At 42.9% G+C, this 26,399-nt stretch overlaps 1 protein-coding gene across 1 annotated transcript in view; it reads right to left on the bottom strand.

Moving 5' to 3' along the window:
• Window positions 1-26,399, bottom strand: part of LY75 (lymphocyte antigen 75) — a 211,079-nt gene that overhangs the window by 49,344 nt on the left and 135,336 nt on the right. The window contains exons 19-22 of the mRNA XM_073634073.1: window positions 25,913-25,971; window positions 12,689-12,762; window positions 12,445-12,587; window positions 6,288-6,393 (exon numbers count right to left, since the gene is read on the bottom strand). Coding sequence (XP_073490174.1) covers window positions 6,288-6,393; window positions 12,445-12,587; window positions 12,689-12,762; window positions 25,913-25,971 — 382 coding nt within the window. The remainder of the gene's footprint in view (window positions 1-6,287; window positions 6,394-12,444; window positions 12,588-12,688; window positions 12,763-25,912; window positions 25,972-26,399) is intronic.

Genomic DNA, 26,399 nt, shown 5'->3' with positions numbered 1-26,399 from the left:
CACAATAAAAGGAATCGAACATTTCTGTATAGGCAGCATAGTGGCTTGGCAGTTACCATTAGTTAGAGGTACAGTAAAACCTTGGTTTGAGAGTAACTTGGTCTGAGCGTTTTGCAAGACAAGCAAAATTTTTTAATAAATGTTGACTTGATATACAATTGATGTCTTGATATACAAACAGTGTCATGTCACAACTGAGTATAAAAAAAAAGAGAGGGGCCTCTAAGTGTAGCAATATGGTTACATTTAATGAAGGTACAACATTTAGCAATATATTGCTACACTTAGAGCCCTTTCACACTGGGGCGGCGTCGGCGGTAAAACGCCGCTATTATTAGCGGCGTTTTGCCGTCGGTATGCGGCCGCTAGCGGGGCGGTTTTACCCCCCGCTAGCGGCTGAGAAGGGGTTAAATACCACTGCAAAGCGCCTCTGCAGAGGCGCATTGCCGGCGGTATAGCCGCGCCGTCCCATTGATTTCAATGGGCAGGAGCGGTAATGGAGCGGTATACACACTGCTCCTTCACTGCTCCGAAGATGCTGCTGGCAGGACTTTTTTTTACCGTCCTGCCAGCGCATCGCTCCAGTGTGAAAGCCCTCGGGGCTTTCACACTGGATACACAGCAGCGGCACTTTGGGTCGGTTTGCAGGCGCTATTATTAGCGCAATAGCGCCTGCAAACCGCCCCAGTGTGAAAGGGCTCTTAGAGGCGCCTCTCTTCTCTTTTATACTCTGGAGCTCCTGCTGGATTTTGCTTCTAATCCCCTTGTGGAGGCTTCCATTGTGGATGGACATTTTATGGTTACACAACCTGGTCACCTTGCTATAATCTATTTATATGGACTATAAACTGAAGGACCTATGAATAAATGGTTGTGGAACAAATCATTTGAGCTTCCATTATTTCTTATGGGGAAATTCGATTTGATATACAAGTGCTTTGGATTACAAGCCAAGGTTTTACTGTACTGGGTTAATAACCACCAGGAACACAACCTGAATGGAGGAATTATCCCATTGTTTGTGTGGACTTTCCCTGGGTGTACCAGTTCTGCATATGCAACAATTTTTTATCCTTTATTTGTATATCTACAGCTTACTTCTATTTCCCTGAACAAACTTGAGTTTTGAAAACATACTGTGCGAAGAACATTTAGTTCCTTTAACCGCTTCAGCCCCGGAAGATTTTACCCCCTTCCTGACCAGAGCGTTTTTTGCGATTCGGCACCGCGTCACTGACAATTGTGCGGTCGTGCGACGTGTCCCCCAAACAAAATTGACGTCCACTTTTCCCCACAAATAGAGCTTTCTTTTGGGGGTATTTGATCGCCTCTGCGATTTTTATTTTTTGCGCTATAAACAAAACAAGAGTGACAATTTTGAAAAAAAAACGCATTATTTTTTACATTTTGCTATAATAAATATCCCCCAAAAATATATAAAAAAAACATTTTTTTTCCCTCAGTTTAGGCCGATTGTATTCTTCTACATATTTTTGGTAAAAAAAAAAAAAAAAAAAAAAAAACTCATTAAGCGTTTATTGATTGGTTTGCACAAAAGTTATAGCGTTTACAAAATAGGGGATAGTTTTATGGCATTTTTATTAATATTTTTTTTTTACTAGTAATGGCGGCGATCAGCGATTTTTATTGTGACTGCGACATTATGGCGGACATTTTTGGGACCATTGTCATTTATACAGCAATCAGTGCTATAAAAATGCACTGATTCCTGTGTAAATGACACTGGCAGTGAAGGGGTTAACCACTAGGGGGCGGGGAGGGGTTAAGTCAGTACTAGGGAGTGATTACTAACTGTAGGGGGGATGGGCTAGCAGTGTCACTACACTGATCACTGCTCCCGATTACAGTGAAGTCTTGGTAGACGAAACGCGTCAGGTGTGTGACGCTACCACAGCCATCATAATTCACTGCGCTAGATCTTTGTTCATATGAGCCGAATTTTTAAACTTGATTTTTTATTTGGAAATTTTATCAATAAAATCTCCTGTTACTCGGGATTTTATGTGGAAGCCTTTTTTCCTTTTTTGATCATATATGGGGAATGCCAAGTGAGTGATATCCGGTGGAGGATTCCAGTTGACTACGGAATACGTTTCCCCATCCAAGAGGACGAGGTCCCATCCAGGAGGATTTAAAGTGGTGAGATACATCTCAGCCCCCACCCCAGGATTGGAGACACCTTTAACTCTACCGTTCAAACGGTAAAAGCCTGCATGACTCACCGCCAACGACCAGTGAGTCCACCGTCTCTGGTAAGGGCATTTTATGTACATCTCTTATAGTGGAATGTAAGAAGAATTCCCCTTGTTTTGAGCATGCACCTAGCAGGATGAGATCCGCATATACGTTCTGAGATCACCCCCACATTTGAATGAACTGTGATAACCTTAGAGACTTGTTTGAATCCACTTGTATTTGTCACTCTCTCATGATGATGTTTGAGTCCCATCCATTGACATCTGTCATTTTCTTATGAGGTTATTTTTGCTATTTTTGAGTAAAATATAAGGTTGTACAATTTTAGGATTTTTTTGGTATACAACGTTGGGACTGTTATACTAGAGTACAACAACACTTTTATATTGAGTTTATTTTACTTAGTTTACATACAGGTTTTTTATTAGATCTGTTACTGACACAGATAAAATAAAAGTGGTGGTTACAACCACACCTTTATATAGAGGTTACTTACACTTTGACCTCTTTAATATCACCTTCACATTTATATGCATTTTTCACTTGAATATAGCGCTGCACTTTATACTTTTGACCAGTGACACTTGTCACTAGGCAGAACGGGGAGATGCTGTTTACATCAGCATCTCCCCGTTTGTCCTCTCCGTGAGGCGATTGCGGGTAACCCCGCGGTGATCGAGTCCGTGGCGACCCAAATGGACGTACCTGTAAGTCAATTTTCCCAGCCGTGCCATTCTGCCGATGTACATCGGTGTGTGCCGGTCAGGAAGGGGTTAATTCTGTGAAGCGTAGTCCCCATACCCTGTGGGTAGGCACAGCTGTGTCACACATTTCACAGAGCCTGCCTTCTGAACTACAGAGGTGATGAGAGGAGGAGTTTCAGGAGGCGGGGTCAGTACAGGAATCACTACCTCATAGCTCCCAACTGTCCCTGATTTCGAGGGACTGTCCTTGATTTGGAGCAATGTCCCTCTTTTATCCTCATTTGTCCCTCATTTGTCCCTCATTTTGGTCTGATCCATGTAGTTGAATATAAAATGCACTTTTTATCTTTCAAAAAGTGTTTCCCAGTGCTAAACCTTTCATCCAATTTCTAAGTTGCTGCATTTGTACGTTTTAAAAGCCAATAAAAAGGAATAGTAGTGGTAAAACAAAAAAGCACGTGTGGATTTGATTAACCTTTTTTTGGGGTTAGGTCTCCTTTAAGGGGGTGTGGCAGGGGGCGTGTCCTATGCCTACATACATTTGTTAGTAGGTGTCCCTCATTCCTATCTCAAAACGTTGGTAGGTATGCTACCTGTATGCATCACGGTACCATGGGACATGTAGTCCTTAGAAACTGAAAGTAAACAGCCAAGGAGAAGCTGCAAAGCATGCTGGGAAACCAGGAAATTGTGGAAAGAGAGGGCCAGCAGATAAAAAAAACACTCACAACGTGAAAGGAGTAGGTAAGCTTATACTTCATTGTCAAAAATAATCATTGCTTGCATTGCTATTACAATGCTGATGATATAAAATGAAAGTATGTTTGACTTTAGATCTTCTTCTACATTAATGTGGCCATAGTGTTAAATCCATAGAGAAAAAAAAAAAAAAAAAAAAAAAAAAGGAATATCCTCAAAAAAAGGTTTTTCAGGTAAGATTATACTGGATTGTTAGAAATAACTATTACAATGTAATTGTTCTAAAATTAAAGTGTATGCTGTGACCAGAGATTTCTTTTAGGCTAGGTTCCCACCATTGCAGGCTGTGCAATCAGCGTTTGCTCGGGGACAGCAGTCCATTCATTTGAAAGGGCTGCTGTGCCATGTGAACTTCACAAAAAAGGATGCATGCACCTTTTTAAAAATGTGGCCGCTGGGAAACAGCATGGTCTTCTTTGACCCTGCGGTTTCTGCACCCACGATCATGCTGCGGGCTGAGATGAATGGCAGCCCAGTGCGTCTCACAAGAGAAATGCGATTCCCACACTTGCTAATGGAATGCACAGTGCGGACTAGTGTGAACCTAGCCTTAGAGTGGAACTCTAGACAAAACTTTTTTGTTCATTTTGGGTAGAGTAAGGGAGGGTCATAACCCTTGTCAGTTTATTGTTTGACATTTGCAACCCATTGGGGAAATTCTTCTTTACTTCCTGTGCCATAGCCAAAACAGGAAGTGAGAGAAACAGAGGAGAACAGAGGGGGACACGGAGGAGAACAGAGGGGGACAGCAGCAGAATGGAGGGGAGTGCGGAGCACACAGAGGGGGACTGGAGGAGGATATGGGGACAGTCAGGGTGACTGGTGCGGTGGTGGGGTTACAAGCACCGATCACCCCTGTATAGATTTCAATAAAGCAGCTAAATAGATGCGGGGGGGGGGGGGAAGCGTCTGTCAGGATTTATTGAAATCTATACAGGGGGATCGGTGCTGGTAACTCCCCAGGTCGGGTGAGGTTTTGGAGCATTTGCCTGAGTACAAGTACTTGGGAAAATGGGACAACCCTACTTATTTCTGTTATAAGCAATCATTTTTATGAATGCCATCCATCCATTCATTGTGTACCATTGTGAAGCTGGGATTGGCCGCAGCTATCACATGGTACATGTGCACTGTGATTGGCCCGGTCTGTACCATATGATCACTGTGACCAAGCATAGTAATCAACACAACAGTACACAATGAATGGCTATGAATGAAAGCCATTTATTGTGTAAAAATGTCATGTGATTGTGGCGATTGGTCACATGGCACCGGCCCAGTACAGTGACCTGTCAACTGCTGTGTCCGGTGGACACAGCGTGTGACAGAACACGCTGCAACGCGAGCCTTAGGGCACGCATGAGGTGCAATCCTGGAAGGACGTCATATAATGTCCACCCAGGATGGAAGAGCTCCCACTGGGCTGTCATATGACAGTTGGCCGGGCAGAAAGCAGTTAAATGCCTTCTCATGATTGCTAATATTAATTTATTCTTTGACACTAGAGTGGCCTCTGAACCCTTTTTACTCCAGAGAAAACCCTAAATTTATTGACAGGTTTGAGGGAACACTTGGAAAACCAATTCATTGGAGGTCAATCAGGTCTGGGATAAGGGGTGGGCAGGAGAGGCAGCCGCTCAGGGTACAGAGGTGGGGGCGGGGGGGCGCCCCCTCGCCACACGCAAGCTTTAGATCAGTGGCTAGAAACTAGTGGGTTTCAGATTCTTGTCTGCTCTGACAGCTACTGTTGCCACACTGTGCTCAAACATACCCACTCTCCACCCTATCCACCCACAGCTGACACAAAAACACACCGTGCATGTGCAACTACTTTCTAGCCACAAGAAAACAAGCAACTGGCCACATCTGGGCAAGTGCACACTCCATGCCATTGATGGACAGCCAGAGCAAGGGGCCATGAATGTTCAAAAGGTGGTATACCAATTCTACAGCATGCATTAGGAGAGGGGCACAGTTCTGCATCCTTGTCCTGGGTGCTGTATGAACCTGTCTAGGTACTGGGGTCAATGGCAAAGTGCCTTACATTAGTGGTCAATAAGAAGAATGCAACCCTTACAGTGATGGTCAAAGTGCCACCTTTCCAGACAGCTAAAAAGATTTGGTGTCGTGAAGCTGGCTCTGCCAAGTGGTGTTGGCCCTGGAACTTTCCAGGCACCATCAAATGGAAGGTCAATCAGCCACAACTCAAGGAACCTCTAGCAAGCTCTGGAGGAACCCTAGGTGGAATAGCTGCTCTAGAGTTAAGAACATCAACAATTATGATACACTCTTAACTTACTGTCCTGCCCATTAAATAATGGAGTAGAAGTTATTACATTTTTTTTTATAAACAAAATCTTTATATATTTTTCTAATTAGAATATAGAGATCTCCTCAGCAAGTTGAAAGGCAGCCATATACAGAGAAACGGTAGTATTATATGAATATCGACACAATCAACAGAAAAAGTAGACAAGATCTGGTAGGAAATAAATGTCTCCCCAAAGCAACTTTTGTGGTCACTTAGAACTAAAAGAGCCTGATGAGGAGGGATTAGAAAAATCATAACATCAAAGATAGTAAACGCATCTAACAAGTACAATTTACCCTGTTGATGTTGGCTTGAAATTGTAGGAAGCTTTCCCCCATGTTTTTGGCAGTATTCATTTGCAGCAACGAAATTCAAATATTTTGGAAGGACTTTTAAAAAACACTGTAAAAATAGAAAGAAGACCAATACAGGTTATACAATCACAGTGCCACATGTAAAGACTAAATATAAACGTTTCATATCAGACCCTTATAGGCAGAAAAACAGCTTACACTCTAGAGTTGTTATTATTATACAGGATTTATATAATGCCTACAGTTTTATAAAATAAATGGAAAAAAATAAATATATAAATAGAGATGGTACATTTACAATACAATTCAAGACAAGAAGGTTAGGAGGGTCCTGCTTATGACAGTTACCAATCTAAAAGGGAAGGGAAAGTGATAATAACTGTAGTAACTGTGTGGGGAGGAGTTGTTTGAAACATAAAAATAGGATTTTTATAACAGCTTACCTGTAAAATCCTTTTCTTGGAGTACATCATGGGACACAGAGCCTTAAGTAATAACTTAATGGGTATAAAGGCAACTTCAGGTGATGGACACTGGTATACCCAATCCAGGAAGTTCACTCCCTATATAACCCCTCCTGCTTCCAGGAGCACATCAGTTTTTGTAGCAAAGCAATATACGTAAACCCCAAAAAGAGGGGCGGGACCTCTGTATCCCATGATGTACTCCAAGAAAAGGATTTTACAGGTAAGCTGTTATAAAAATCCTATTTTCTTTATCGTACATCATGGGACACAAAGCCTTAAAGGGGTTGTAAAGGTATACATTTTTTCACCTTAATGCATTCTATGCATTAAGGTGAAAAAACTTTTGATAATACCGCCGCCCACAGCCCCCCCGTTTTACTTACCTGACACCTCGAAACTCGGCCGCTCGCTCCCGACCTCCATTCAGCCGATCAGCCTGGTCGCTGATTGGCTATAGTGGATGGATTGAAAGCAGCGCAGCTATTGGCTCGCGCTGCTGTCAATCACATCCACTGACGTGGCGCGCCGGGGGCGGGGCCGAGTGATACAGTGAGCGGCTATAGCCGCCGGCAGTATCACGGGAGCGCGCCCGCAATAACTAACCACCATGCGAGGGAGCTCGCATTAAGGTGGTTAGTTATTGCGGGGAGGAGCTGAGACAGCCGCCGAGGGACCCCAGAAGACCAGGTTCGGGGCCACTCTGTGCAGAACGAGCTGCACAGTGAAGGTAAGTATAACATGTTTGTTATTTAAAAAAAAAAAATTTACCTTTACAACCCCTTTAAGTAATAACTTAATGGGACGTCCCATAGCAATGCTACGTGAGGGGAGGGAGACACAACCCGGAGGGTACCAGACTTGAGGACCTATACTGCTGCCTGCAGCACACTTGAGGGGAGGGAGACACAACCCGGAGGGTACCAGACTTGAGGACCTATACTGCTGCCTGCAGCACACTGCACCCAAAGGCGATATCCTCATACCTCCTTACAGCCACTTGATAAAACTTGGTGAATGTATGTACTGAAGACCAAGTTGCGGCCTTACAGATCTGAGCCATAGAGGCCTGGTGACGCACTGCCCAAGAACCACTAACCGCCCTGGTAGAGTGCGCCTTAACTTGAAAAGGGGGAATCTTACCCCTTAAATTATAAGTTTGAATTATAACTTGCTGAATCCACTTAGCGACAGTGGATTTCGACGCTGCCTCTCCTTTCTTAGGACCCTCTGGCTGAATAAATAAGACATCAGTCTTACGAATCTGAGCAGTTGTCTATAAATAGATTTTCACTGCTCTCACCACATCAAGACAATGTAGTGACTTTTCTTCCCTGGAACATGGTTTTGGAAAAAAACGATGGCAAGACAATATCTTGGTTCAGGTGAAAACCTGAAACCATTTTTGACAAAAAGTCTGGATGAGGGCGTAACACCACTCTGTCCTCATGAATAATCAAATATGGCTCTTTACAAGAGCAGCCAATTCCGAAACCCTCCTTGCTGAGGATATAGCAACCAAAAATACCAACTTCCTGGTCAGAAGGACTAAGGGAATATGTTGTATCGGGTCAAATGGCTGTTTTTGTAACACAGACAAAACGAAGTTCAAGTCCCAAGGGTTCAAGGGAGGTTTGACTGGCGGATTAAGCCGCACCACCCCTTGCATAAAACCCCGGACTAAAGAATGAGTAGCAAGCGGTCTTTGAAAGAAGACTTGGCCTTTAATAGTGCTCAAGGCCAATTTCATCTCTACCCCTAATTGTAGAAAGGCAAGAATTCTGCCTATGATATATCTCTGAAGGTGCCAACCCTTGGATTCACACCAGGAAACATAAGCCCTCCAGACCCTATAATATATAGTTCTGGAAGCTGGCTTCCTTGCATTAATCAGGGTAGAGATAACTGACCCGGAAAGCACACGTTTCTTCAGAACTTGGGTTTCAATAGCCAAGCCGGTAAATTTAGAGGTAGGATGGAATATCGGTCCCTGTGAGAGCAGATCTGGCAATAGTGGGAATGACCATGGACCCTCCACTGCTATCTTTACAATTTCTGCATACCATGACCTTCTGGGCCATGCTGGTGCTACCAGAATGACCGGCTTTCTTTCCAGCTTGATCCTGCAAAGCAGTGTTAATTTTAGTCTTAGGACTAAAATGGCATTTTAGTTTTAGTCCCATTTTAGTCTTCTGCAATTGTTTTAGTTGTATTTAGTCTACTAAATCTCCAGTACATTTTAGTCAACTAAAATGTCCTACGTTTTAGTCGACTAAAATCTCCAGTACATTTCAGTAATTGAAGTGTAGTTTTAGTCATAGTCTTTTGACTAAAATGGCATTTTAGTTTCATTTTAGTCTTTTGACTAAAATGGCTTTTAGTTTTAGTCGTACTTGAGTCATCTCAATTGTTTTAGTTTTAGTCATATTTTAGTCGACTAAAATAGTATTCATTTAGTCGACTAAAATGTTTTAGTTGTTTTAGTCGACTAAATTAACACTGCTGCAAAGAAGTCAAGGCAGAAACTGAATAGGGGGAAATGCATAGATCAGTGAGAACTGATCCCACGGGGTCCCCAATGCATCCGTTCCGCATGCGAGTGGATCCCTTGTTCTGGCCACAAAGTTGACTAACTTCATGTTGAACCTGGACGCTAGAAGATCTATGTCCGGAGTCCCCCATCTTTGGCAAATAGTCCAAAAAATGTTGGGGTGAAGAGACCATTCCCCCTTAAAATAACTGCTGGCGACTCAAGTAGTCCGCCTGCCAATTCTCTACTCCCGGGATGAAGACTGCCGATAGGCACGGAACATTCTTTTCTGCCCAAGTTAGAATATGGTTCACCTCTCTCTGCACTGAGAGACTCTTGGTGACCCCTTGGTGATTAATATAGGCCACAGCTGTGGCATTGTCGGTTTGGATCCTGACAGGACAATCCCGTAACCTGAAAGTCCAGGCCTTCAGAGCCAGACACACTGCCCAAATTTCTAGGATATTGATGGGCAAGGTTCTTTCTGGTCTTGATCACTGTCCCTGGACAGTTGTCTTTTCTAGTACTGCTCCCGTGCCTGAAAGGCTGTTATCTGTCGTTACCTCTTTCCAGATAACTGGTCTGAAGGATTTTCCTTTCAGCAGATTCTGGGTTAGTAACCACCAACTGAGGCTTTGGGACACTTTTGGGGACAGCCGCATTGGCAAGTCTAAAGCTTGAATTGTTTTGTTCCAAGTGGACAGGATACTGTTTTGCAACAGTCTTAAATGGAACTGGGCATAGGGAACTGCTTTGAATTAAGCCACCATCTTTCCTAGCAAAGGCGAATGGAGGCTTTTGACCTGACCATCCGCACCAGCTCTCTTTTGGAGTTGATCTTTGCCTGAGGCAAGAGCACCTTTTCCTGGGCTGTGTCTATGATCAGACCCAAGTACTCCAGCCTTTTTAGCGGTATTAAGAAAGATTTCTCTAGGTTGCGAATCCAACCCAAACCTTCCAGGTAACTGGTTGTAATGCGTACGCTCTGCTCCAAATGAGCCACCGACTGGTCTATTAGCAATAGATCATCTAGGTACGCCAAGACTGTTATGCCCTGTGCCCTTAACCTGGCTAGAGGTGGGGCCAGGACTTTTGTAAACAACCGGGGTGCTGTAGTTAGCCTAAAGGACAGGGCTACAAACTGGAAATGCTGCTGTTCTAACTCGAACCCCAGAAACCTTTGGTGAACGGGAAATATAGGAACATGCAGATATGCATCCCTGATGTCGATAGATGCCAGAAGTTCTCCTAGTAGGATAGAAACTAGGATAGAAGGAAAGAAACTACTGACCTGAGCAGATCTTCAAGAACCGATTTCGATTTTTTAGATCTAGAATGGGTCTGACATCACCATTAGGTTTTGGTGCCATAAAAAGATTTGAATAAAACCCCAAACCTTGCTCTTTTGTGGGGATCTGTATGATCACCCCCTGAGATATTAAACGGTCTAGTGCCTGAAACAGAGACAGTCTTTTCTCTGGATCTTTGGGAACGCTTGACCTCAGGAAACGAGATGGTGGAAAGTCCCGAAATTTGGGTGTACCTTTTGTTTTACACTTTTTTCCCTTTACATTTATTACTATAACATAGGGTACCAATAGCTCCCTGTGCGATAGCATTTTTACTCTAAAAGGTTCTCTTTTCTTCTGAGAGCTGCAGTGACGTTAAGTTAGACAGCAGAAAGTCTTGAAAGGAGAGTAGAGGACAGTTTGATATTCTGAGACAAGGATTGTAATGAGACCAGGAGGCAGAGTTGTGGAAAGCTTTGTATGTTGCTAATATTTTGAATTTTGTTGGTCAATCAGAAGTCAGTAGAGGGACTGGCAGAGAGGTGTTGGACATTGAGATTGGCAAGAGCATTTTTGATAGAATAAAAAGGAGCCTGTGCAGAGGTAGGCAAATGAAGAGGTAGTTGCAGTAGTCCAGCCAAGAGATGTCAGCTGAAGTTTTTTCTTTGGGTGTACCTTTTGTTTTACACTTTTTTCCCTTTACATTTATTACTATAACATAGGGTACCAATAGCTCCCTGTGCGATAGCATTTTTACTCTAAAAGGTTCTCTTTAATTAAATATCAAGGGTTCATTAAACCCCTGATGTCTCCCCCGCACTCCACTAAAGCCAATGGAGTGCAGATTGCAGAAAGTGACAGCAGAAACCAGAAGTGACAAAACTTTCAATTACTTCCAGGTTCTTACTAGCTAAGAGAGATCAGCAGATGGGGTGGTGTCCGTTGTAGCCGGGAGTATAGGTGTAAACCCCCAGTGCCATTGCTGGCATATGCAATAACATAAAATGGCACTAAACCCCCCACCCCCCCCAACCTCTTCAGGTGTAAAACACTTGGTGCTTTCAGGTATGGGGGAGCACGTGACGACATCCCATGTGACAGTGCTCTTGCCTAGTGGCTGATCACTAGGCCCTGAGAACTACAACATAGATAGAATGCTCTCCTCTAGGCTCCGACCCTGGATATTGTGGTGCAGGCTGTAACGCAGGCAAGAGCAGGCAGGGACCACTTGGGAGGGCAACATCAGTGGTAGGAGAGTGATGGGGAAATTGAATACTTCATATTTCCTTATTATTGTAGGCTCACAATACCTAAAATTGAATTCCAAACCTGGCTAAGGGGCCATACAGGACAAAGTCTGGTTACCTTAGCTGACTAATACCAAATGAATGCCACTTCAAACTGACCAGGTCCTTAATCATTTTGCTCTACTGGGAGTTGGCCATTTCTTACACACAAATCCTTTATACTATAGTTATAACTTGGAACAGTCTGTCTCACATCAGAGCTTGCAATCATGCATGCGTTTGATCAACTGTATGCCACGCTGTGAGAGCAGACGGGGGAAGTATTCTTGTTATATTTTCTAATATTTGTATCTGTCATTACGTTTAATAAATGTTATATTTATAAGTATTTGTGTGATTTCTTTGCACATATTGAATACAACCCCAAAAACATTAAACTATAACATATCCGTGATACACTAGAGGGGAGACTGCCCTTTAAAGTTATTGTGTCCAATTAAAGTGCTAATGATAAATGGTTATATAAATACATACTTACATAATGTTTAGCAGGTATACAGACTCCGATTTCCCCCACACCATTTTTAAAGTAATGCACATATTTCATACCTTATTTTCAAATGCAGTCCAGTTTGTGGGGCAAATTCCAGTAGATTTGTTCTGATTTGGGGTCTCTATTTCAAGTAAGGAGATGTTTTGGCTTTTGCATACAAATGGGAGTCTTTCGTGGCAGTTCAAGCTCTGAAAATAGTCTGCAGGAAGCAGAATTCTAAGTTAAACACAGATTATAAAATTGATTAACAAGTAATTTTTGTAAATCTAAAAATAAACCACCACAAAGTGGGACTCATACCTGGATAATGGGTCATTGCCGAAACAAAAGAACAATCACCAAAACGTCTCCAATTGATACGGTGAAGTATAAGTCTGAGAATGAGACAGTACAAGTTGGAGGATTTTAGAGCATTATTTATTTAGTTTTCAAAGAAAATAATGTAGGAAAAAAAAAGCATACGCTGGCAGATGAGCAAAAAAAATGTGCTTTGAACACTATGGGGCATATTTATAAAGCCATCACCAAACATCAGTGGTAATTTTGATGTCAAATTTCGACTTACCGGTAGTTTTAGTCATAGTCTTTTGACTAAAATCTCCAATACATTTTGGTCGACTAAAATTGAATGGGTTTAGTTAAATAGTAAGGCATTATTTAAGAATTTCTCTAAAATTCCCAAACTCATTATATACTCCTGGAGTAAAAATCTAATCGCATGTTATTACAATGGATAAAAAAAGTCTACACACCCCTGTTCAAATGTCAGGTTTCTGTGATGTAAAAAAAATGAGACAAAGATAAATAATTTCAGAACTTTTTCCACCTTTAATGTGACCTATAAACTGTACAACTCAACTGAAAAACAAATAAATCTTTTAGGGGGGTAAAAATAAAAAAATGAAAATAATGTGGTTGCATAAGTGTGCACACCCTCTTATAACTGGGGATGTAGCTGTGTTCAGAATTAAGCAATCGCATTCAAACTCATCTTAAATAGGAGTCAGTACACACCTGCCATCATTTACAGTGCCTCTGATTAACCCCAAATAAAGTTTAGCTGTTCCAGTAGGTCTTTCCTGACATTTTCCTAGTCGCATGCTACAGCAAAAGCCATGGTTCGCAGAGAGCGTCCAAAGCATCATAGGGATCTCATTGTTAAAAGGTATCATTCAGGAGAAGGGTACAAAAGAATTTCCAAGGCATTAGATATACCATGGAACACAGTCATCATCAAGTGGAGAAAATATGGCAAATATGGCAAACAGTGACATTACCAAAAACTGGACGTCCCTCCAAAATAGATTAAAAGACGAGAAGAAAACTTGTCAGGGAGGCTGCCAAGAGGCCTACAGCAACATTAAAGGAGCTGCAGGAATATCTGGCAAGTACTGGCTGTGTAGTACACGTGACAACAATCTCCCGTATTCTTCATACGTCTGGGCTATGGGGTAGAGTGGCAAGACGGAAGCCTTTTCTTACCAAGAAAAACATCCAAGCCCGGCTAAATTTTGCAAAAACACATCTGAAGTCTCCCAAAAGCACGTGGAAAAATGTGTTATGGTCTGATGAAACAAAGGTTGAACTTTTTGGCCATGATTTCAAAAGATATGTTTGTTGCAAAAACAACACTGCACATCACCAAAAGAACACCATACCCACCTTGAAGCATAGTGATGGCAGCATCATGCTTTGGGGCTGTTTTTCTTCAGCTGGAACAGGGGCCTTAGTCAAGGTAGAGGAAATTATGAACAGTTCCAAATACCAGTCAATATTGGCACAAAGCCTTCAGGCTTCTGCTAGAAAGCTGAAGAGGAACTGAAGAGGAACTTCATCTTTCAGCATGACAACAATCCAAAGCATACATCCAAATCAACAAAGGAATGGCTTCACCAGAAGAAGATTAAAGTTTTGGAATAGCCCAGCCAGAGCCCAGACCTGAATTCGATTGAAAATCTGTGGGGTGATCTGAAGAGGGCTGTGCACAGGAGTGGGCAAAATATTGCCAAGTCAAGATGTGCCATGCTGATAGACTCATACCCAAAAAGACTGAGCGCTGTAATAAAATCAAAAGGTGCTTCAACAAAGTATTGGTTCAATGGTGTGCACACTTATGCAACCATATTATTTTATGGTTTTACTTTTACTTCCCTCCACCTAAAAGATTTCAGTTTTTTGTTCAACTGAGTTGTACAGTTTATAGGTCACAGTTTCTGGTATGAATGGGCCCTTAAGGTGTGAACATGCACTATAGACACAGATTTAGCATTTGTGATATATAACGTCTTTATAAATAAATATAAAGAAAATTTTCATAAACAAAGAAAAATATTGCTTTTTGACAAACAGAAGTGCAACTTGCATATGTAAAAAAAAAAAAAAAAAAAAAAAAAAAAATCTGTAAAACACTATTGGCTGCAATTGCCTGAATTTTAAATTTTAAGAAAAAAAAAAAAAAAAAAAAACACTTATTTTTTTCCTTCAGCAACTTAGTAGATGCTCCTACTTTAACTTATGTGTAAGTGGAATACATGTTTAACCACTTGCCGCCCGCCCTATTACCAAATGACGGCGGCAAAGTGGTTTGATATTCCTGACCGGACATCATATGACGTGATCAGGAATATCGAGCCGCTGCGCGCCCCCGGGGGCCCGCATCGCGGCGATCGTTGTTGCGGGGTGTCAGTCTGACACCCTGCAACACCGATCTAGGTAAAGAGTCTCCGACGGAGACTCTTTACCACGTGATCAGCCGTGTTCAATCACGGCTGATCACGATGTAAATAGAAAGAGCCGGTGATCGGCTTTTCCTCACTCGCGTCTGACAGACGTGTGTAGAGGAGAACCAATCGGCTGCTCTCCTGACAAGGGGGGTCTTTGCCGATTGTTTATCAGCACAGCCCCCCCTCGGATCCTACCCAGGACCACCAGGGAAGCCACCCAGGACCACCAGGGAAGCGATCCACACTGGACCACCAGGTATGCCCCTAGACCCCCAGGGAAATGCCACTGTGTGCCCAGGCAGCTGCCAATCAGTGCCCACTTCAATGCCTACCACTGCCAGTGCCACCAGGGATGCCCATCAGTGCCTCATATCAGTGCCGCGTATCAGTGCCTCATATCAGTGCCGCGTATCAGCGCCTCATATCAGTGCCGCGTATCAGTGCCCAGCAGTGCCGCCCATCAGTGCCCAGCAGTGCCGCCCATCAGTGCCGCCCATCAGTGCCCAGCAGTGCCGCCTTTCATTGCCTATTAGTGCCACCCATCTGTGCCGCCTATCAATGCCCATCAGTGCTGCATGAGTGCCACCCATCAGTGCTGCCTACCAGTGCCCATCAGTGCCGCATATCAGTGCCCATCGTCAGTGCCCGCTCATTGGTGCCACCTCATCGGTGCCGCCGTATCAGTGCCTGTCAGTGTCGCCTTATCAGTGCCCATCGGTGAAAGAGAAAACTTACTTATTTACAATTTTTTTTTAACAGAAACAAAAGCAAAACTTATTTTTTTTCAAAATTTTTGGTATTTTTTTATTTGTTTAGCAAAAAATAAAAAACGCAGAGGTGATCAAATACCACCAAAAGAAAGCTCTATTTGTGGGAACAAAATGATAAAAATTTAGTTTGGGTACAGTGTTGGATGACCGCGCAATTGTCATTCAAACTGCGACAGCGCTGAAAGCTGAAAATTGGTCTGGGCAGGAAGGTGTCTAAGTGCCCTGTATTGAAGTGGTTAACAACTTCAGCCCCGGAAGGTTTACCCCCCTTCATGACCAGGCTGTTTTTTTCCCACAAATAGAGCTTTCTTTTGGTGGTATTTGATCACCTCTCCAGTTTTTATTTTTTTGCGCTATAAACAAAAAAACCCGACAATTTTGAGAAAAACAAAACAATATTTTTTACTTTCTGCTATAAAACATACCCAAAAAAATATCAAATTTATTCATCAATTACGTCAATATGTATTCTGCTACATATTTTTGGTAAAAAAAAATCCCAATAAGCGTATACTAATTGGTTTGCGCAAAAGCTATAGCGTCTACAAGCTATGGGATATATTTATGGAGCTTTTATTCATTTATTTTTTACTAGTAATGGCGGCGATCAGCGATTTTTAGCAGGACTGCAACATTGCGGCGGACAAACTGACATTTTTTGGGGACCAGTGACACCAATACAGTGATCAGTGCTAAAAAAAAAAAAAATGCACTGTCACTACTAATGACACTGGCAGGGAAGGGGATAACATTAGGGGCAATCAAAAGGGTTAAGTGAAACACTCATCTTCCCCCTCTGTTAGAACGGCAGACCGCCATTCTGCCTCTCCTCAGAACAATCATCGGGTCCCGGCAAACATCGCGTCTGCCGGATCAGCTGATTGGCACCCGCTGTGTCCAATCACGAGCGCCCCAGACCCCGTGCACGAAATCACGTACAGGTAAGTAATTTCATGCAGGAGGGCCGCCCTGCCGCAGTATATCTGCATGGGGCGGTCCTTAAGCGGTTAAACTTTAATGTGCTATTATAGGCTGGGGATGGTATTGTGTTGCCGATTTAGGAAAGTCCAGCAGAGGGCACCAAAGAGTGCGAATGAGTGTAATTTGTGAAACCGCATAGAAAAGGGAAAGGATTGATGGGATCCTGCATCTCTCAGCCAATACAGCTTGCTGATAGAGTCAGGGGGCTGGGGCTTTAAAAGAGAAGTATGGGATTCTTTTTTATCTCGCATTTCATACTTACCTAGGTGGATCGGCCGGATGCTGCATCTATCCCCCGCCGCCTCTTTACTGAGAACTGAGCGATCGAACACTGCTGATGGCTCGGTTCTCTCACCTCCCCAAGCGGAGAGCTGCTGCCTGTCAGTCAGCAGCTCTCCTGCTCTGCTCCTTCATGCTCACTGGAGCGCTGAGCTGTGGAGGGGCGGGGAGCGGCCATCTCAGCAGGTCGCTGAAAAGCTGAGACTGCCATCAGTCCAGGCACCTGGCGGATCCAGACTTCCGAAGTCGGGATGACACGGTGCCTGGACTGACATTGGTGACGTCAGCAGAGAGCAGACTTCAGACCGCTCTCTGCTGAAAACTGGTCATAGGAGTGCAAAACGAATTGCACTCCTGTGACCCACAGGAGAAGCCCAGCCAAATGAGCTCAGGCTGGACTTCTCCTTTAACAGACAGGCGGAGCTCCGAGAAAAGCAGAAGTTCAGGTGGGTTAAAGTCCCTTCCTTCACATTTTCGTTACGTTTTTGTTCGCTGATGAAAAGTGGAAATGATTTTCATCATAGTTTTCCTCAATTGACTTATTTCAAATTAAAGGGGTTGTAAAGGTTTGTTTAAAATAATAACAACAACAACAAACATGTCATACTTACCTCCTCTGGGCAAGGGTTTTGCACAGAGTGGCCTCAATCTTCTCTCTTCTGGGGTCCCTCCGCGGCGCTCCTGGCTTCTCCTCTTTTGGAGTGCCCCCACAGAGAAGCACTTTCCATTGGGGCACTCGTGCCGGCACGCTCCCGAGTTCTGCTGCTGTGTCCATTGACACAGACAGCAGGACTCGATCCTGCCCCTGGGCTCCCGCATCATTGAATTTGATTGACAGCAGCGGGAGCCAATGGCTCCTGCTGCTATCAAACTATCCAACGAGGACCCGAGACATCAGCTGGAGCAGCTGTGCTCGTCTCGGTCGCTGGAAAGATCGTGTTCAGGTAAGTAAAAAGGGGGGGGGGGGGCCTGGGGGGCTGCAGAAGGTTTTTAACCTAGAATGCATTAAGGTGAAAAACCTTGAGGGTTTACAACCCCTTTAAGTTTTCATTACTGAAACCATACAGCTGACGAAAACTATGGCAGTGTTAATTTTATCTGCGAAAATATTTTTTGGGCAAACATTACCTGGAGGTGTAACTTTTTGTGCATTTGTTTGTACATTACAATGATTAATTCACCTGCAGTGAATGTTTGGTGAATGCCATATTCCCCGCTTTATAAATATGCCCTTCTGTGTGATACTTTTTCGATTACTTTAAACAAAGTCCTCACTTTGTGAACACCTCAATAAGTGAAACCTTGTGGGTGGGGTCTACAAGACTTGCAGCTTGAGCTGTCCTAATCCCAATGTCAATTGATTTGCAGGACATAGATTAATGCCTAAATGATGGCCATTGGCATTTGAGGAACAGGAATATTTGGCTAAGTTAAAGAAATCGTACCCAGAGCTGGGCCAACCTTTTAGATGCCGCTGACGTATGGCATACCAATTGCTTCCACACATCCAGGAAACAGTTGGCCCGCCCTTGTGAGCTCCTGTCGGAGGACCAAGGACCGGCACGGTGGGTGCCACTGGGAAGAGAGGAGGGAGAACAACCAACGTCCATTCATTCGTCTCCCCTTACTACCAAAAACCTGGAAGCAATTTGTAAAGTGTCATGTCTGGGTCTGGCTGTCACTTTTCCCCCAATGTGGCTGGGGAAGAAACTACTGGAGAATGATCTGCACTCCATTAATTTCACTGGAGGACAGGTGGGACATCAGGGGAGAGAGGACCAAAAAGAAAGTATCCCTTAGGGGACTTTCTGTCCCCTATGTGTTGAAAAGTGAAGTTTAGTAGAAAAAAAAAAAAAAGTGTAAAAAAATGTAAAAGGTACACCCAATCACTTTAATACTGGGCCAATTCTGGCACTCATCTCCTACATGTAAATCATCGTTTGCTAGAAAATTACTCAGAACCTCCAAACATTATATATATTTTTTTAGCAGACACCCCAGGGAATAAAATAGCGGTTGTTGCAATTTTTTTATGTCACACAGTATTTGCGCAGCAATTTTTTAAAGGCGTTTTAAAAATAAAAAGAAAACACTTTTATGAATTTAAAAACAGAACAATATTTACCCCAATTTTTTGCATATTGTGAAAGATGATGTTACGCCGAGTAGATACCCAACATGTCACGCTTTAAAAATGCGCACACTCGTGGAATGGCCCCAAATGTTAGTACTTAAAAATCTCCATAGGCAATGCTTCAAAATTTTTTATAGGTTACCAGTTTAGAGTTACAGGAGAGCGCTAGTGCTAGAATTATTGCTCTCGCTCTAATATTCATAGCAATACATCACATGTGTGCTTTACACATGTGGGTGCGACCTACGTATGCGTTCGCTTCTGTGTGTGAGCACGAGGGGATGGGGAGCTTTTAATTACTTTATGTTTTTTTAATCGTTTATTTTTTTTTTTTTACATTTTCCCTTAAATTTTCTGATCACTTTTATTCCCATTACAAGGAATGTAAACATTATTATTATACACGATTTATATAGTGCCAACAGTTTACACAGCACTGTAATAGGAATAGGGCATGACAGGCCTTCTTCACGGAGAGATCTGGGGTCTATAAGTCCCCAGATCTCTCCTCTATGCTGGAAAGCCTGAGATTAAAAAAAAAACAAAAAAAAAAACAAAAAAAAATTGATCTCAGGCTTTCCTGCAAAAAAAAAAAAAAAAAAAAAAAAAAAAAAACCCGGTAGTGTTTACATCATCATCTACATCATGACGTCGTTTCCAGCCTCCGAGGGTCATAGAGATGGCCGGGAGCATCTGGTTCACGGCCAGCACTATGGTAAACGGTCATCGGCGGATTCATTCTTCGGCTTGCTGATCGCACGGGCGAGACCGGAAGAAGCTGCTATGATGGCTTTTACTTTACAGGGAATCACCTGCTGAAAAAAAAAAAAAAAAAGATATCTGAATGATGCCTGCAGCTGCATACATCATCCAGATATCTCCACTAAAAGTCCAGGACGTCATATGACGTCCTACGGGCGGGAAGTGGTTAAACCTCCTCTCTCAGAAAAATCTGAGCCTCACATAAACACATGCATCAGGGGTGCCTATGCACACAAACGTTGGCAGTGCTACACGGTATATATTGCCGTGCATGCTGAAGTTAGAGCAATAACGTAGAAGTTAGAGGTCTATTATTTGCGTCTATCTCTAAACGGACGGCTTTTAAAGAGTAATTTATGGAAAATTTAAGGTACCGAAGCTTGTCGCCGTTTGAGCGCACACAATTTTAAGGCTTGACACGCTGGGTATCTATTTTATTTGGCTCAACTTTTTAGGTTTTCCAAAAAAAAAGATAATATATTGCGCCTTTGTATGCCCTAAAATTACCTGTAGTGTATTTTTTACTGAAATGTTAAATGTAAAAAAAAAAAAAAAATTAAACTACCACTATGTTATTCTTCAGTGTGTTTGTTTACAGAAAATATATAATATTTTGGGGGTTTTAAGCAATCTTCATGTGTGCAAAAAAACCCACGCAAAAACGGCTCTGGCAATGAAAGAGTTAAACATGGCCTTAGGGGTGTTAAATGGTTTGGCTGTAGTGGTAACACCAGACTGTAATTAAGTACTGTGTCATTTGTCAGTGCTTGGAAAACAAAACAAAAAATAATAATTTTATACAGTATCTCACAAAAGTGAGTACACCCCTCCCATTTTTGTAAATGTTTTATTATATCTTTTCATGTGACAACACTGAAGAAATGTAAAGTAATGAGTGTACAGCTTGTATAACTGTAAATTTGCGGTCCCCTCAAAATAACTCAACATACAGCCATTAATGTCTAAACAGCTGGCAACAAAAGTGAGTACACCCCTAAGTGAAAATGTCCAAATTGGGGGCAAAGTGTCAATATTTTCTGTGGCCACCATTATTTTCCAGCACTGCCTTAACCCTCTTGGGCATGAAGTTCACCAGAGCTTCACAGGTTGCCATTGGAGTGCTATTGGTGGATATTAGAGACCTTGCACTCCTCCACCTTCTGTTTCAGGATGCCCCACAGATGCTCAATAGGGTTTAGGTCTGGACACATGCTTGGACAGTCCATCACCTTTACCCTCAGCTTCTCTAGCAAGGCAGTGGTCATCTTGCAGGTGTGTTTGGGGTCGTTATGTTGGAATACTGCCCTGCGGCCCAGTCTCCGAAGGGAGGGGATCATGCTCTGCTTCAGTATGTCACAATACATGTTGGCATTCATAGTTCCCTCAATGAACTGTAGCTCCCCAGTGCCGGCAGCACTCATGCAGCCCCAGACCATGACACTCCCACCACCATGCTTGCCTGTAGGCAAGACACTTGTCTTTGTACTCCTCACCTGGTTGCCGCCAAACATGCTTGACACCATCTGAACCAAATAAGTTTATCTTGGTCTCATCAGACCATAGAAAATGGTTCCAGTAATCCATGCCCTTAGTCTGCTTGCCTTCAGCAAACTGTTTGCGGGCTTTCCTGTGCACCATCTTTAGAAGAGGCTTCCTTCTGGGATGACAGCCATGCAGACCAGTTTGATGCAGTGTGCAGCGTATGGTCTGAGCACTGACAGGCTGACCCCCCGCCCCTTCAATGTTAGCCTCACTCATATGTCCATTTGCCAAAGACAACCTTTGGATATGATGCTGAGCACGTGCACTCAACATCTTTGGTCGACCATGGTGAGGCCTGTTCTGAGTGAAACCTATCCTGTTAAACCGCTGTATGGTCTTGGCCATCGTGCTGCAGCTCAGTTTCAGGGTCTTGGCAATCTTCTTACAGCCTAGGCCAGTGATGGCGAACCTATGGCACGCGCGCCACAGCTGGCACGCCGAGCCCTCTCTGTGGGCACGCGAGAAAATCCTGTACAAGGTGTATCTCGTCCACACCACATCCCCTCCCATAGAACTACATCTCCCAAACAGCTCTGGGGCCAGGAGTGACGTGTCTAGGGTGGGCGTGGATGAGATGAAGTTATGCTGCTGGGCTGGATGAAGTTTGGTAGGTGGAACACGTGGTGGGGATTGAGCCAATGGGAGGCTGTGATGGTGCCTACTGTAGAAACCTAATCACAGGCCGTTCTTGTGCCCAGGAGCTGAGTCAACTGATGTGTGCGTTATTGAAGCGCTGTGGAAATCATTGTTAGTGTAAGTGTATGCTGTGTGGGAAATAAACGTGTTTAGCTGTGTACACTATGGGGTTGATTTACTAAAGGGAAAAGGACTGTGCACTTTGCAAAGTGCAGTTGCCCTCTTCAAGAGCAGTTGCTCCAGAGCTTGGTAAATGAGCAGAAGCTCTGCTGACTTCTATCATCCAATCATGTGGAAGCAAAAATGCAGTTTTTTTTTATTTCCTTGCACGGGATTGGGTATTCTTTGCAAGGTGAAGCCTTACCTCATTTACTAAGCTCTGGAGCAATTGCACTTGCAGAGGGCAACTGCACTCTGCAAAGTGCACCGTTTTTTTGCCTTTAGTAAATCAACCCCTATGTTTCTGTGCCTCTTCATTTTATAACCTGGCTATGCATGTGTGAGCTGTGCGGTGGCGTGATAAGAAGCAGAAATCTGGAGCGGGGGGACTGAAGAGCTGATTTCTGGTTATTGAGATCCTGGGTTACACACATTACATGTGTATTCCTTGTTCCTTGAGATAAAAAGTCTTTCACTTGGTAAAGGATGAGCACAGAAGCACGAATATGGATTGAAGACACTGGGTGTTTGTTTACTGCACTGATATAATCATTAGAGAGACACTGGACTGTGGATCATTGAATATTGGACTTTTTTAATGTGATGCATTATATATTTGTTAAAATTTGACACTCGATTTTGAGTATGTATTGGTAAGATGTTATGCTACACTATTTTTATTGGATTTAATAGTTTCATACGGTGGGTGGAATCACTGTTTAGTGTTTTAGCAAGCAACTAGGCAGAACACACTTGTTTTATTATTATTTGATTGATTTTATTCACTCGATATCCTTTTTATATGATGATTGCAGGATTGTCATAAGTTTTATGACAATCCTTCAAACCCCATACAAAAAGGGATAGACAATGTTATCACCCTAAAAAAAACACACACAAGGGCCCAGGCACCATACACATGCTTTCCACTGTCAAACACGCACAGCATAGCGGCTATACTAAAATATATAGATGAAATCAGATCACTGCTCCTCATCATGACACAGCCCAATGATTTCTGATGTGTCCCATGTTCACCACCCCCAGACATCACTGCACTGTCATCAAGTTCTGTATATGTTGGCACTTTGAAATAAATACGTTGGTTTCGTGTTGCAGTTTGGGCACTCAAACTCAAAAAGGTTTGCCATCACTGGCCTAGGCCATCTTTATGTAGAGCAACAATTCTTTTTTTCAGATCCTCAGAGAGTTCTTTGCCATGAGGTGCCATGTTGAACTTCCAGTGACCAGTATGAGAGAGTGAGAGCGATAACACCAAATTTAACACGCCTGCTCCCCATTCATACCTAAGACCTTGTAACACTAACGAGTTAGTGGACACCGGGGAGGGAAATATGCTAACTGGGCCCAATTTGGACATTTTCACTTAGGGGTGTACTCACTTTTGTTGCCAGCGGTTTAGAGATTAATGGCTGTGTGTTGAGTTATTTTGTGGGAACAGCAAATTTACACTGTTATACAAGCTGTACACTCACTACTTTACATTGTATCAAAGTGTAATTTCTTTAGTGTTGTCACATGAAAAGATAAAATATTTACAAAAATGTGAGGGGTGCACTTCTGTGAGATACTGTATAAGGTTTATATCAGTTGCAGCAGCTTTCACAAGCTGACTGTTGAATTTACCAGGGTCCATGAATATTCAGCCTGCGTCCTGTACTATATGATCAAGGAAAAAAAAAAAAAAAATACTATTCAACTCTGTATTTATGTAATTCAGAAAAGTAACTTCTACTGCTCTCAGTCTCCTACAAAGTAGGTTTTTTTTGGTGCTGTCAGTCGGTTTCCTATTGGAGCGTAGCTAGGTTTGTTCTCCATGATCCAACAGTATGTACAGGGGGAACGTAGCTACCCTCTCTTGTTCAGTCCCAAGCTGGACTAGAGATTATGGGATTTGTAGTGTGTATAGAGTTGTGCACATGACCTCAACTAATATACACTGCTCGTGCCAAACGGAAACAAATGATAAAAGGAGAGGCTCGGGAGCTCACAGGAGACATTACAAAAAGGCAGAAAGACACAGCACCAATTGAATGACAAACCAGATTTCAGGGAGATTAAAGTGTTTGTAACTCTTTAAAAAAAAAAAAAAGAAGGAGATCCTGGTCACTTAAAGCAGATTAAACAGCACAGTGCTTGTGCTGTCTAATCTGCCCCCCTCTAAACTGTAAAAAACCTGGCTGATCCTGCCACTTCCTGTGTCCCCCTCTGTCAGCTGATCACGATAATCAGGGCTACTGAGCCCTGACTACAGTTTTCAGTGTACATCCCTCAGTCATCTGCAGCTCTCCTCTCTCCACCTCACCCCCTCCCTCCCCGTCAGCTCCTGTCTGTGACTTTGTCTCCGTCCCCCCCTTTTAATATTTTTTTTTCTAATATTAGAAATGGTCACTGTCAGCCCTTCTATTATAGCTAGGCATACCACACTGTATAAGTGCTTAATTAAAACGAGGCACGTAAATACCGTTTTAGAGCGCTCTTCAGGCCGGTTATGTGACTCATGACCACTCTACACCTCCAAATTAGGGCTACGGGCTACTGCGGGAGGGGCTGTGCGGCCACGTAACCTCCTCAGCTGACGCCAGAGGGAGAACTCTCCTGCAGTAGCCCCGAGTTGAAGGTGTAGAGCGGCCGCGAGTCATGTGACCGGCCTGAATTTAGCCCTAAAACGGTATTTTCATGCCTCGTTTTAATAAAACACTTATGCAGTGTGGTATGCCTAGCTATAATAAAGGGGCTGGCAGTGAGTTACATGTTTGGGGTAACAACAACTTTAAGTAGTGGATGTGTATGGATTATTTTTTTAGAATAAAGATAATGTTTAGTGTCAGTTTAATTTTAAGTTTAGGTAACATGTCAATCTGTTGGCAGAGTTTTCATTAGATTTTCAAAGATTTGAGGAACTGTTGTGTGGCTCTAGGCAGGCAAGTATATTTTGCTGTAACATTACTTTGGGAGGGGGAAAAAGGCAAGTGCAGTAAAAGTTTACTTCCCTATTAATATGGCTAAAAATAAAGTATATTAACTGCATGCCGCCCGATTACATTACATTTACACAATGATTTATGGCTGAGAGCTGCTGATCGGCTGTAGCCAATCACAGCAGAGTCCTGTGTTTACAAACTGTACACAGGGCTCTGAACAAAGATCAGCGATTTGGCTGTTTCTCAAGGAGAAAAAACAGCCAGATCCGTTAGTAAATGATAGCCAATTACAGCAACAGTTTTTTCCTTTTGGGATACAGGTTTTACATGAATGAATAAACGGTGACCATTGTAAGCACCCCAGTCAGTGGGAATGGCTTGTCCCAACACTCTAACTACCACTTTTGCTGGACAGCTTGGTCCGTTAAGAAAAAAATAAATAAATAAACAGCAACACTTACTGGCTGGATCGGCAGGTGAAGAAGGCAAAAAAGCTTAAGAAAAGAAAGCTAATCCAGCCACCACATCTAAAAATTGGTAAGCTGCAATATAATACATTTTAAGTCATAAGAAATTCAATATAGTGAACTTACTCATGGCGACTTCTAACATTTGCATATTTTACCCACCACTTTTGCAACAGGGTCGTTATCTGTAGAAATAAAACAAAATACCGTAATTCAGTTTGAGCAAACTGAAATCATCCCTGAAAATCAAAAGGAGGTTGATGTATAAAATCGCATTCAAACCTGCTGGCAGTAACACTTGCCCCAGATGTGTTCTGCAGCGGGAAAGTAATCTGTGCCCTGTGTTACACATCTGTTAAGAAGGTATCAGCATGATTGTAAAAGATCACCTACTGTTTTTGCAGTATTTGCAGTGAATTTGACTTGGCAATAAAAAAAAGTAGCATGGCCAAAGCTTTTTGGCCAAAGTAGTCTTGAGGATCACAAGTGTGCTAAAGCCCACTGGTGGCTGACATCACAGAACTCCAGACTCTGGAAGGATCCCGACAAAAATGTCAGGCTCCACGCAGATTCCTGAATGGCAGCTGGCTAATCCTTTTAGCATGCTGCTGAG

The sequence above is a fragment of the Aquarana catesbeiana genome, linkage group LG06 (genome assembly GCF_042186555.1).
Source record: "Aquarana catesbeiana isolate 2022-GZ linkage group LG06, ASM4218655v1, whole genome shotgun sequence".
NCBI classification, from domain to species: domain Eukaryota; kingdom Metazoa; phylum Chordata; class Amphibia; order Anura; family Ranidae; genus Aquarana; species Aquarana catesbeiana.
This window is presented reverse-complemented; position numbering and strand designations above follow the sequence as displayed.